This window comes from Atheta coriaria, unplaced genomic scaffold (assembly GCF_025399875.1).
Source record: "Atheta coriaria isolate IRGN ID8LTWV9N9 unplaced genomic scaffold, Caltech_Dcor_3.1 hic_scaffold_2_pilon, whole genome shotgun sequence".
In the NCBI taxonomy this organism is placed as follows: Eukaryota; Metazoa; Arthropoda; class Insecta; order Coleoptera; family Staphylinidae; genus Dalotia; species Dalotia coriaria.
This window is the reverse complement of record NW_027045444.1, coordinates 2,947,794-2,962,725: the sequence shown is the minus strand read 5'-3', so window position 1 is coordinate 2,962,725 and position 14,932 is coordinate 2,947,794. Positions and strand designations below refer to the sequence as shown.

General features: G+C 31.3%; 1 protein-coding gene across 1 annotated transcript in view; it reads right to left on the bottom strand.

Annotated features, from left to right (window-relative positions):
• Positions 1-611: 611 nt before the first annotated feature.
• Positions 612-14,932, bottom strand: part of LOC135802730 (lachesin-like) — a 33,204-nt gene continuing 18,883 nt past the window's right edge. The window contains exons 3-7 of the mRNA XM_065316356.1: positions 4,524-4,721; positions 1,835-1,956; positions 1,631-1,781; positions 1,171-1,568; positions 612-1,100 (exon numbers count right to left, since the gene is read on the bottom strand). Of these exons, the coding sequence (XP_065172428.1) occupies positions 783-1,100; positions 1,171-1,568; positions 1,631-1,781; positions 1,835-1,956; positions 4,524-4,721 (1,187 nt within the window). The 3' untranslated portion in view covers positions 612-782. The remainder of the gene's footprint in view (positions 1,101-1,170; positions 1,569-1,630; positions 1,782-1,834; positions 1,957-4,523; positions 4,722-14,932) is intronic.

Genomic DNA, 14,932 nt, shown 5'->3' with positions numbered 1-14,932 from the left:
GGATAAAGTACTTATTTTATAGAAACACTCTTCATCTACAAATTGACAAAGGGCTACCTCAAAGCACCATTGAAACTTCTAAGGAATTGCAGGATATTTAAAATTTAACAAGAAAACTCAAGTTATCATATAAAAAGCATAAAACCTACCTCATCCCATACAACGGTCACTACTCCAAAACGCCACCATCCAAAAACACATCCCCTATAACACAAAGAAAAAAAAAACCTCCACACTGAAAACGCCCTTAATATCTTTATTATCTCATATTTCGATCGCGGTCGTTCTCAATTTGTATGCATAGTGTTGCATTATGTGCGCTCGTACGCTTGTGCGGCTGATGTCCGACGGCGTTTTGGGAAATTACACGCCACAACGCCGTGCGCATCACACCACACACCGCCACCACCACTACCACCCCAACCACCCCCCTGCACAGCAAGGCGACGAAGGTTGATTGCATGCGGGAACTAATTTCCCAGATTTCATTACCTACCAACTATACCTCCGCTCTCCCCGAGCGTGGAAAACTCCATTCTCCACACCAAGCTGAAAAGTTTGGTTATAATCGAGAATTAGGCAACACACAACACACAACACCTTTTAATACATATAGTTTAATAATTATTTATTCTTATCAAAGGCAGACTTGAATTTCATTTCATTTCATTTCACATTAACTCATCAATCGAATCATACAATCATCATGTGCTCAAAAACATAATATACAGGGTATATTAAAATATATAAAAATACATACAGTTAAATACTTAAATAAAATATTATGTGCCATGGATAAAAATCAATAAAACACAGCTTAAAATAACACCAATCAAATTATTTTTAATATTAAAAGAGGACGCGGTATTGGCCGACACAAAGGGCCTACCCTTCTGAGAAGTGAACCACTGATGCAAGTCAGACAACTCCCCGAAACCATGTTGGTTCTTCGTCTGCACCAGACATTCATACACAGACTCTGCTTGTAGATTACGCAGTTGATAACTTTGCGAACGCTCAGATGTTGAGGGGTTGAAAGACTGATGTGGACGTACTAGTAAATCATGCCATTGACCAGGGTGGTGGTAAGTAGAATTAATCTAAACCCAAAAAACAAAAAATTAAAAAATTTTTTTTTTCAATTTTAAAATTTTTTTCAATTTGATTTACCTGTATCATCCTATATAATATCCTAACCTCCATGATAGGAAACACACTCTGCACATTCCAAGTAAGGTTATATTCATGCGGCATAGAATACTGCGAGCTTGTGATAGCAGGAGGACCCAGTTTTCCGGATAACTCAATGAATTTCTTTTCCTTTCCGATGCTATTAACCACAACACAGCTGTAGTTACCAAAATCAGATAATTGTATGTTACGTATATTCAATGTATGCGTTTGTCCTTGATGGGACATAACCCTACGATCTGTAGGTTGTAGAAGGAATGAGTTCTGGTACCATGTGACCTCTGCAGGAGGGTCAGCATGGACCACACAATCAAGACGTGCTTCCAGACCTTCACCAGCGTTGACCCATGAACGTAAAACATTGACTTCCGGTGGATCTATGTGGGGACATTTTTATACAGGGTGTTCATTAATTTATAATGAATTTAAATTGACTTACAGAGGACATGAAGTTCTATTTCTGCTGTGACAGGTTGTCCAATCCCATTGGAAGCTGTACATTGGTAAACCCCTGCATGTTGACGCTGTACATCTGAGAGGGATAATAGATACCCGCTTTGGACTTGCATCCCAGTTGGTAACACACCATCCTAAATTTTTTTAAATTTATAAAAAAAATTTTAAACATTTTTTTAATTTTTACCCTTTTTGACCATTGTACAACAGGATTAGGATTACCAGTAGTCCTGCATTCGAAAGACACAGGTCCCCCTTTGCGGGTAGTGGTTTGACCATTCGCCGGGACCATTTGTATACTGGGTGGCACTGAAATTAAAATAAATTTCCATATTTCAAATTGGATTACACGCAATACAAAAGCTTTAACAAACTGGGATTATATGTAATTATTATCACCCCCTAATATTCTAATACTCAAAAAAGAGGGTAAAATGTAAGTTTTACATCTTTGATTGTGTGGTGTTGGCACCAGAGGGCGACACCGCATTCCCTCAGCCTTTGTACGCGCCGAAATGAATATTTATGCAATCGTCTCGGCTGATTGCGAGTTTAAAATGCAAAACAGTCAATTTGCATTCATTAAAACTTCAGGCCCGCCCCGAACATTTCCATATACCAAGTGTTACCAAAACCTAACCTCATTTATACTCTTCTCTTTAAATTTACTCTAAAATTGCATTTCTGAACACTTTATATATTTTATTCGGGTGATGGAAGGTGGCGGTTTGGTGGTTGGCGACAAGACCACCCCCCTCTGCCACCTTGCCACCCCCGTTAACCGCCGCGTGCTTGTTTTGATGTTCCTCTGTCGGAGCGAGTTCGGATGTTCACTTTTGGTTACTCTACAGCGACGCTAAAAGGAGTCGGCATCCTGGGGCGGCAATCAGCGACTCTACCGTTTGTCGTCAAAGTTTTACACGTTCGTTTGTTGTGTATGTGTATGTGTGAGTGTGGGTGTGTAGCACGTTTGTAATCTACATAGCATTATAACTTGGATGATGGCGGTTTAATCGATTCACGACGCGAACGCACCGAGCGCGCTCGAGCTATTTCGCTGTTAATTAACACCGCCTGCTGTACCACCCCCGGAAAAGACGACGGCAAAAAACATCTTTGTTTAAGGATGGTTTTTGTGACAAAACGGGGAGAATTTTGGAGAGTGTTTCAAATTTTGACTTTTTGTCTCTTTAAATGCTTTGTAATTTGGTAAAGAGTGGGAATTTTGTTATTTTTTGTTTATAATAATAAATTTCGGGATTATATAAATTTGTTTTTGAGGTTTTGTTATAACATTTCCGGTTTTAAAGTGAATTTTTCCGAAAAACAAAATTATAATGAATTTTTCATTTTTTTCAAATTTGACTATAAATAATTTATAAACTAATAAAGTTATCAACAATATTCAAATGGCATATTATAAACAATTTAATATTCTATATATCCAGAAATTTTCAATAAAATCGCTTCACAGGTTTGCTTGTTATAAGCAAAAATGTAAAAATATCCGAAAGGATTTTTCTAAAGGTTTTTTTTTTTGACTTTTTGTTAATTTTAAATCATTATAACTCAGAAACAGGTCAACATTTTAAAATTTTCTCTTCACCATCATAAATTTACATATTTTAATAGTGAATTCTAAAAATTTTATTCCAATATTTCCGGTTTTAAAATAGATTTTTTCAAAAAACAAAATTATAATGGATTTTTCATTATTTTTAAATTAGACTATAAATAATTTTTAAACGAATTAATATATCAACAATATTCAAACTGTATATTTTAAATAATTCAATATTCTACATATCCTGAAACTTTCAGTAACATCGCTCCACTTGTTTACTTCTTATATGCAAAAATGTAAGAAAGGTCCGTTAGGACTATACCACACTTTTTTGACTTTATGTTAATTTTAATTCATTATAACTCACAAACAGGTCAAAATATTAAAATTTTCTCTTCACCATCATAAATTTACGTATTTTAAGAATGTATTCCAAAATTTTTATTCCGTCATTTCCGGTTTTATACCAAATATTTTCAAAAAACAAAATTTTAACTATTTTTTAATAATTTCCAACTTTACCTATGAATAAATTAAAAACAAATTAACCTATCAACAATATCCTACCAGAATATTATCAATCACTTAATACTCTACACATCCTGAAATTTCCAACAGAATCCCACCACTACTCCGCTCACAATATGCAAAAATGTAAAACAAGTTCGCAGCGATTACGCCCGAGCTGTACGCGCGTAATGAATAAAGTTTTCAAGTCTTGATCCCGCCGTCGTATAATCTCATAACTCCTTGCCGCTTGCGCACAACAAGTTGCATAACTTGCGGTTGAGGTTATGTTCATAATGTTTTATGTTTCCAGCAACACCACTGCGTGGAAAATAGTTATAAATAGTTGCAGTCAGCAGCGGCGACATGCCATTCTCGTTTAATCAGAATCAAACGTTTTGCCGCCGCCTTCGCCGCCTCCACCGCAATTTTAATTAAAATTACAACTGATACGTTGTCGACGGTGGCAGTGAATACAGCAGCCAAGACGTAGAAGCCGGAATAGTTGCGTAAAACATTCAAAAACAAAAATTTCACTCAAAAAACAAAAAAAATTTAATAAACAACCCCTAAGGGAGGAAAAATATAAGAAATTAAAACTTGTGGAGCAAAGGTAAAAACTTTAATCCATCAAAAAGTAAGAAATGAATTCTACGTGGTTGAAAACCCGGAATTTCACAATTTCTTTCTTAAAGTCGCCAGCACCTGTCACCCCCGAAGAGTTGTGAAAACCGGAAGTAATTTACATCACGCAAATTCAAATTAAACTGTCAAAGAGTAAAATATGGTAATTTTTATAACTTACTTAATATCTCGATGGTATGTATCAAGTCCCCGGGGGATCCATCACCGATTTGACACGTGTAATCACCCTGATCGGAATGTTGAATGTCTCTAATCTGTAGATTATATCCGCTTAGTGATAATCGTGTGTCACGTGAGATCATTTGTTGGCCTGCACTCAAGAGGGCAGCACCTCTTCTCCAGACAATCACAAATGAACCTGAAACAAACAAAAAATTAAAAAAAATTATTTATTTTTTTAACACTCAGTATATTAATATTCTTAATATTTTAATGTATATTGTTTTATTTTAAAATAAAATGAATCTAAAAAAATTTAAATAATTAAAATCTGTTTATTGGTTGATGAGTTACACGAGGTGTATGTAAGTTTTGATTAAAAATTTTATTTATTTTTTAAACACTCAGTATATTGATATTTTTAATGTTTTAAAGTTTATTGTTTTATTTTAAGATAAGATGAATCTAAAAAAAATTAAATGGTTAAAATATGTTTATCGGTTCATGAGTTACACGAGGTGTATGTAAGTTTTGATTAAAATTTTTTATTTATTTTTTAAACACTCAGTATATTGATATTTTTTATGTTTTAATGTATATTGTTTCATTTTATGATAAAATGAATCTAAAAAAATTTAAATGGTTAAAATATGTTTATCCGTTCTTGAGTTACACGAGGTGTATGTAAGTTTAGACTAAAAATTTAAAAAATCAATGAAATTTTGAATTGAAACACTTTGTATATGATAATAATCAGTATGCTTGAACGCTTGAGCTGGATCAAGGACGTGCGGTTCCTGTTGAATGTTGAATACGATACAACCCTTAAACCGGAAAACCGGAATGCCGGAAAACGGGGCGTATTAATGGTTGACAAATATCTAGTGCTAGTAACCCGCAGGGGTAGCAAAGGACAATGACTAAACGGATAATGCATAACCAGCGGACTTCCGGTTTGAGTTTAATATATTATTCCATGTAATTTTTGACTGATTCTGATTTCAATTAAATTTCGATTTTTTTTAATGCTTTCATCCCTTATTCACAATGTGTGCGCGATTGTTGGCATCAAGCATATTTTCACCGTGCTGTTTCCGGGTTTAGTGTGTTTTTTATTCATGACGATTCGAAAACCAGTTGAAAAGCCCTTTGTGCGCTGTTGATGAAGTTGAAGAGTCCTGCGATATAGTCCTGCAGGAGCGCACAACGCCAATTATAACCGACGTTCTTTTGTTTGCGGCCGGGTTGTGCGCTAGTTTTCCGCTGGCGCTTTGTTTCGTTTGCTTTTTGTGCTTATTTTGTATTTGTTGGAGGCGTAGGCGTAGCATGGAGAGTGGAGAGTAAAAAAAAATTAAAAATAAAATCGGGAGCACTTAGATTTTTAACCCCAACATAAAAATAGAATTATATCAAAAGAAATTTGTTAATAACTTTTTAAATATTAAGGGAAATTTAGTAATTTTTTTACTGATGTGTTAATAATTTATTTTTGCATCGATTAGTGTTATTTTTGTTAAATTTGGTAAAATATTTTATTAATTATTAACAATTATGTACATAAAAGCAAAATTTAAAGATTAAAATAATTTTTTGTAGAAATTTGCTTATAACTTTTTAAATATTTGAAAGAATTTGTTGAAATTAAAAATTGTTATAAACAATTACATTCTACGTCAATTACTGTCAATTTTATTTAAATATTTTTAATAGTTTATGCACTAATTAGAAAAATGTAAATAAAAGCAAAAATTAAAAATTAAAAATTATACGTTTTAGAAATTTGTTTATAACTTTTGAAATATTTGACATAATTACCCAATTCTTTCTCTGAGACATCAATAATTGAATTTTGCATCGATCTATAATAGTTTTATTAAATTATTTATTATATTTTATTAATTATTATCAATTATGTAAATAAAAGAATGAATTATTGATTAAAATTATGTTCTTCAGAAATTTGCTTATAACTTTTAAACTATTTGAAAGAATTAAGTGAAATTAAGAATAATCATAAACAATTGTATTATGCATCGATTAGTATAAATTTTATTGAAATATTTGATATAATTTACGCTTAAATTACAAAAATGTAAACAAAAGCATAAATTACTGATTAAAATCTTGTTTCTTAAACAATTGTTAATATCTTTTAAAATACATATCACAATTTAATAATGATTCTCGACGTTTTGATGCCTGATTCGATTTTTTCGTTTTGTTTTTATTTTGCCGTCGTTGAAGCGGTAATTGTCGAAATTGTTGAATGGAAATTGCCGGCGTTGCGTAGGCGGCGTCAGTGGGGCGTAAAAAATCACCCCGCCGACATAATGGAATCTGCATGGCCGGGGCCGAAACGAGCGCGAAAATAAAACACAAGCGTCGACGGTAATGGCGTGCGGTCGTCGCATCCTGCGCGTCCTGCAGGACCATCCGCAAAAAAAGCGGCACGACGGCGGAAGAATGCTGAAAATCAGCGAAAATCCTCCAACCGACGCAGCAGCAGCCGAGCAAAGCTAGGGTGAAAAATCACGATCAGCGGAAAATATTCAGATTTCAATCTAATTTCTAGCGTTCGGAGCATTGGGTTTTTCCACTGCCGGCGAAACAATTACTGGATTTCATGTTTTTCTGTTTTGCTTTCAAGCGCAAAAAAAGCTGAGTTTTGATGTGGAATAACTCAGCTGTTTGAAATCACACAGTATTGGTGGATATATCATAAGAGAGATAATTTATCTGAAAAGATGTTTATGAAAAGATGTATGTTGTCAATAATTTAGTTTTTTAGTTATAAAAGTTTTAAACAAATATTGCAATATTCATAAGTAAATATTTAGATACAATAGTTTTCAAATTTAAATTCATTATAACTCAGCCAATTTTAATTATTAAATATAGATTAAAACGTCATAAGAAAGAAAATTTATTTGACATTAACTCTCAAAGTTGCAAATTTAAATATAATACAGTTTAAAAGTTATTAATAAAAAACCAAAAAAATTCAAATTTTTTACTTTCCACACAAAATTCCCAATAACTCAGAAACTATTAAAGATATCAAAACAATTTTTTATACAAAATATACCTCCTAACCCAATCTATAAACTACCATAAATTGTTTTTAAATAAATCCAAAACTCCACCTGTTATTTAAACAAAACCACCTAATCAATCATTCATTCCCTGTTCTTTTATATTTGGATGCCTTTAACTCTAGATTATAGATAGTGGCGAGTGATAATGTGTCACGCATCGTGCATATTAATCATGTCGATATTAATATTTTAATTAAAAGCGTCTGCGTGTGCGTTTGTAGGCTGCAGTCATGTTGTCGTTAATGAAATATGCGCGCCGTGTATGCGACACTCATCCATTCGCAGGCATCAGGGGTTGTTGCAATCGGTTGCATTCTGCTCTCTATCATTAGTGGCATCAGTGGCGTTTAATAATCGCCGAATAACAACTGCCATCCCGGGCGTGCACAATGCGCACATCAAGAGATGACGGTTTAATCAAAATCTGAGCGGGTTTAGTGAAATAATCAATTAGGTATTGTAAAAGTTGAAAAAATTGCAATAACTTTTGTAATATTTAATAGAAGTTGATGAAATTAGGAATGGATATAAATAATTTTATTGTGCATAGATTAGTGTTAATTTTGTTTAAATATTTGTTATAGTTTGATGGCAAATTTAAAAAATGCAATTAAAAGCAATTATTATGGATTAAAAATGTTGTTTTTAGAAATTTGTTTATAACTTTTGAAATATTTGATAGAATTTGATGAAATTTCGAGTGAGTATTAATAATTTAATTTTACATCACTTTGTCTTAATTTTGTTTAAATATTTGTTATAGTTTAGTGGCAAATTAGAAAAATGCAATTAAAAGCAATAATTATAAATTGAAAATTATTATTTTAAGAAATTTGTTTATAACTTTCGAAATATTTGAAAGAATTTTATGAAATTCTGTATAGATATAAACAATTAAATTATTTATCGATTAGGGAGAATTTTATTTAAATATCTATTATAATTTTGTAAAAATGTCACTGAAAGCAAATAATTAACATTAAAAATGATTCATTTTAGTAATTTGTTAATAACTTTTGAACTATTTGACATAATTTAATAAATCTTATACCAATAGATAAACAATTTAATTCTACATCAGATAATTCAAAGATTTTATCAATCCCTTTATTAATTCGAACGTAATCTTAGAAAAACTAACAAAAAACATTTTATTTACTTAAAATTTTGATTTTCATTAAATCGTTGCTATAATATTTGTTGTAATTCTAATATTTACCGTAATTGTATGCAAAACGTGCGTACATAACACGTGCGTTTTAGAATGCGCAACGCCGTTATTGTTTAACGGTGGAATTAATTAAAATTTAATTGAAATCAAACACCGGCTGCGCGTCGCACAAATCCCATCCGCCATTCGCCGCATCGACCAGTCAAACCCTTCAAAAATCATCCCCGCAATGCAAAATTACTATCAGCCAAATCAACCATTAAATATACCAAGTGTAACAATAAATATCCATCAAAAACAATAAAAATACAAAAATTTAATCAAAATTTACACAAAAATCCATCAAAAACGCAAAATTCACAAAAATAAATTATTGCAACACTCTGTATATAATCTATATGTGCAATTATTTGCATTTTGTATGTGTGTGTGTTCATTTAAAAGTTTTAACGAACGCGCAGCGCGCGCATTTCCAATCTTTGAGGCTTTAATTTCGTTCCAATTCGTTACGCGCCGTTTGTTAATTAAAATCGCGCTCGCGGACGCAATATCAGCGCATATTGCAATTAGTTGATAACAAGCAATATATTTAATATGCCGTTGTCGGCTGCACTTATATTTTATGGAAATTGTGATGAGTTTCACTTCAAGTTGAAACATTGCAGTTAATTTCAGTGTCAGCGCAGCAATAAAACTCTTATTAGAAGTGGTAGATAAACAAAATTAATTTTGTTATGTACAGGGAGTGATGGAGGGATTAATTATCTTTCATTTGATGCTAAATTTATTAAATTTGGATGGGTAGCATTCAAGTTATGAGTAAAATAATAATAAAAGTAATATTTTGGTTGTTGAAGAGTGTTTTGTTGAGTTATTTGATGATAATAATTCAGGGATTTATAATTAAAGCAATTAGTGGTTATGTGTGGATGCGCAATTAAATTATTTGTTGTTTAGTGTAAAATTTATTGAATTTTGATTAAAATTACGGGAGTTATGAATTGTTTTGTAAAATATTTGATTTTAGAGAAAATTAAAGTGAAATTGATTAGTTTTTTAATATTAACAAATAAAATAATTTAAATCTGATCAATGTTTAAATATTTTTGAATTATCAATTAAATTTTCTTTCGTTTGACTTATAATTTATCAAAATCGGTAAAATATTGCAAAAGTTATTAACTATTTTACATCAACAAGATTTTTAAATAAAAAATATCATTAAATTGTGAAGTTTTTCTTAATAATAGAAAAGTATTTACCATAAATTAAATATTTAAAAAGAATTTGATAAAAAATGAAATTCTCTTTCAATTTAACTGAATTTCATAAAAATCGGTTATAAATTGCAATAGTTATTAACAATTTTCGATCAGCAGTACTTCAAGACAAAAAATATTGTGAAATTGTTTACATTTTTGTTAATAACTTTTAAAATATTAACAAATTCATAAATATTTAAAAACAATTAAATTTCCAATTAAATTTTCTTTCATCCCACCTATAATTTATGAAAATCGGTAAAAAATTACAAAAGTTATCCAACAGTTTTCCTGCACTTCAATAAGTTTATCAACTTAAAAAGTTGAGCGCTTTTTGTGAAAATGCCGCCGTAAATTCCAAATTACAAACGTTTTGTATAAACTGCAGTGGAAATTATACGCAAAATTAGTCGCGGTCCGCCTGATGCGGCGAAAACTCAGCGTGCAAGTCCGGAAAAGCGTCGCTTTCCCGCTTTCTCGCTTTCCCGCAGCGCGAGCAAAAACGAAACGACAACGACAACAAAAACACACAACCGCAGGTTCAACGTACGACTGCGACTGTTACCTAGTTCATTTTGCAATTTTCAACGGAACAACGGAAAACACCGCCCCCACGTTTGCCGCCGCCGTCATCATCAGCGCGGGATCTCCAGTAAAGGGTTTGCGTCGCCATCCGCACTCGACGTATTGTTGGCGTGTATTTTGACTTCAAGCGCGTGGAAAGCGCTGGAAAAACTTTGCGGTGCTGTTTTTGTTATCAATCTAAACAGGCAAGTTTACGCTGGCTGTGTGCTGATCCTTCGATTGTTGAGGATTTAATCAGAGAAACGTGTTTTTCCAACTTGTGCGACAATGAAAGAAAAGAATGAAAAAAGTTGAATTTTGAAAACAAAAGTTCAACTTTGAAAGCGCGTAGAATCCGTTATAATTAGTATTTTAACAAAATTTAAAAACAGAGAGATTTGTAATTTAATTGTTTATATATTGCCATAAATTATATTAAATTTAGATTGTTATTTTGGTAGTAAATTGACAATAAACAAAAAAAAAAACACTATTTTTGCATTAACTTTTAACTTTAATACTAAATTATTGCTATATTAATAACAATATCAGAACAAAATAAACTTCCCAAGATAGAGAGTATTATTAAAAATACTCTTTGAAAAAATTAAGGCTGTAACGCTATTTGTTTATGAGTTACAACAAATTTAAGTAAATATTTCACTAATTCTCATTTTTATTATTTTTTGCAATGTTTTACTGAAACTCTAATAACTACTAAACAAATAAAGATATTATAATTTTCTAAACTTTTTTTAATTTCCAATTAAATTATCTTTCAAATGACATTTTATTCATTCTTCTACCTTTCTAAACAATTGAGTTATTCTACTTCAAAGTCAAACAATAATTTTTTTTCTTAAAAATTCACTCATGTATGATAAGTACAAAAATGCATACTGTAGACTTCATACTCCCTGCACACTTAGAGAAAAAATCTCAAAAGACAGTCCCTTCCGTGCGTTGGCCGCCACAGAAAGCACCCAAAGGCGAAGGACGATGGACGAAGGACACAAGGTGGAGGCGCGAGCACAAAAGGGTTAACCAGGCGTGACATCAATTTTCGGCGCCGCGTCTCTCGTCTCGCTCGACCGCCCCGCGCTCCCATTTCGGGTCCTTGGTCCTTGCTCCGACGTCCTTCAGTCCTTCAAAGCGATTAGAGGCTTTTTGCGGCCGCATCAAAGTGCTTTTTATATCTTTGTGCGCACATTCAAATAAATAAAAAATGTACTCATGGGAAAATGTAGAAAAATTAGAGAATTACTTGGTATCATCTAAGATAAAAATAGAAAAAAGTTTTGAAAGTTTTGGGAAGTTTACTGGTCGGTTGTAATCCTTTTAGTCCTGATGTGACATATTGTATTTTCTTGAACGGGGAGGTAATACACGGATAATACAAAAAGTTTCTCGTGAGTTGAGACGAGTTTTTAAAAATAGAATCGGAACGTTAGTATTTTGTAAATAACTCAAGAACTAATATAGATATCGCATTGATTTTTTTACACAATAATAAACAATAAAATTGACTATCGTTGAGTAAAAGTTGCAATATTCTAACATTAAAATTTGTTGAGATATTTTAAATTAAATTTTGGTAAAATATGCTATACTATATTATTGCTTTTTGTTACTTAATTGATAATAACTCAAAAAATAATTCATATAGACTATTGAAACTTACCATACTTATTAAAAATAATATTACCTACAATTCATTAAAAAAATAAAATTCCTAACCTATAAAATGTCGATTTCATGATGTTTTAAAATTGTCTTTCAAATATATTTATTCTTTGCTTGACTTTTATTGTTTATTTTGTTATAACAACAAAACTAATAATAATTATTAACTTTTTCCTTCACATGTTAATAAACAATAAAATTATCTATAAACAACCAAAAAATTTACTCTCTAACTTAAAAACTCTAAAAGTTATTGACTTCTAAACTTAAAACTTTAACTCAAAATTTTTTACAACTCAACAACTAAAAAATAAACCAAAAAATATATGAAAATTTATTAAAATGCTAATGTTTGTTGGTGCTAAGCCCCCAAATTGAGCAGGCGTAATAAAAATGACAAATTATGATTGCCCTAACACCCTTACACCCCACCACCACCCCAGAGTGTGCGCGTAAAAAACTTGGCTCATGGAAAATGCATAGTGCTCGTGGAAATTCATGAAAATTCCGAAAAGATTCCTGAAGATTCGCGAAAATCGAAAAGGCAGCGAAGCGTAAAGTGGAACAATCGTTAGGACAGTGATGATGAAGTGCTCAAGAATATTCCACCCTATAAACTACCCCGAAAATAAAACCTCAACTTTTTTCTCTAAAAAAATAACAAAAAACACAAAAAATATTAATCTAAATTTAACTCGGAGAATATTCACGAAACGATCAATCAATCCACGCTGTATTTTTAACAGCGTAATGCACACAGGATAATTTTGAGGAGAATAAAACTAACAAACAAGTTTCGAAAGCAAATTGTTGGCAGAAAAGATTTTACGCAAAATGACAGGACAAATTAATCATCGCTTAGAAGGGATGATGCGAGGCGCAGGGTGGTTTACCCGCAGAGAGTGGAACCATTAAGTAAACATGCAATAAATTAAGCGAAATTAGTGCGAAACTTGCATTAATCAATTTTGTTCAAGGAAATACTTTTATAAAACAGAAAATGTGAAACAAAAGCGGAGGAGATTTATGTTTTTGTTTATTATTTTGCACATAACTCAATAAATAATAATGATACTAAGTTGATATTTGGGATTGTGATAAATAATTAGATTGTTTATTGTTTGGTAAAAAATCGATATTATAACATTAAAATTTCATGTGATATTTGGGTTTTAATTAGGTTTAATTAGAATATACTTTTCTATGACTTTTTATGTTTAATTGTCAATAACTCCGGAAATATTGTGAATAAATAAATGAAATTTGCAACACTTATTAACAATATTTTCTAAAACGCCGAAATAAAAAATTATTTATTTCAAAAACTCTAAAAGTTATTTGACTTCAAAGTATAGCTTTTATTGTTCTCAATCAAAAACTTTTTACTTATAACTTATTTTACAAAATTATTAATAACAAATAAATTAAGGCAACAATATTAACTTCTTAACTTCTGATTGATAAACAAATAAATTATCTATTACTTAATAAAAATCTGACTGTTCTAACTTCAAAATTGTAAAAGTTATCGTATGTCAAAGTTGGACTTAATAATTTCCTAATAAAAACCACAAAAATTAATTGATATCAATATAACAACAAAACAAATAAATATAATTAACTAATTCTTTCCCAAATAAATAAACAATTAAATTACCTACCAAATTCAAAAAAACTAAACACCCTACCTATAAAACTCAAAAAGTTATTCGCTCATAAACTTAAACTAGAAATTAAAATACTTTACAACTCAACAACTTATAAATTTTATGAACTATATAATTCCTATCACTCCAAGCATTACTTTGATTTCGCATTCCGTTTGAAAACCACCCTCTGAAGATCTTACAATACACATCCTTGTTTAATTCATTCCCTTACTGTCTTAACTGTATTTCCAACCAACCCCCAAACCCCCTATACCCCCCTATACTCTAAGCAAGAGTAAAACAAGGATTTACATAGAAACATAATATAATTCGGTGAATTTAAAAGCCGTTTCTCGAAACGACGTGGAATAAACACTGAAATGCGTGCTCACTAATTCACTTTCAATCGTTTTACGACACTCGCGATGCGCATTGGAATTACAAGATACAATCAGAAGTAAATTAAGTTTGCGCAAACACACAAACAGAGGGACGGCGATAGGAGATGGGGAGATAGAGGCGACGTTAGTGTAATGCGATACTCATTAAACTTTAATAAGTTCAAGTTGCTCAAAGTGAAGTTGGAGTCGCAGGCAGTTGTAACAGAAATTGAGAAATTGCAATTTCGAGTTTTGGAACATTTTAGCAATTCAAATATATATTTTGTGATAACTCATAAACTGATAAGAGATGAAGAATAATTTTTGGAGGAGTGATAGATAATTAAAATGTCTATAAGATGCAAAAGTAAGAGGTTTATAGATTATATACTTTAGGAGTTATTCGCGTTCAAAGTGAACCTATAAAATTATTTTTGTTATTTTGCATAGGAAATTATTAAGTCGAACTTTGATATACGATAACTTTTACAATTTTGAGGTTAGAACAATGAAATTTTTACTAAATTATAGACAATTTATGTGTTTATCAATCTAAATTTTATTTGTTAACAGAGCTGCTTTAGTTTATTTGTTATTAATAATTTT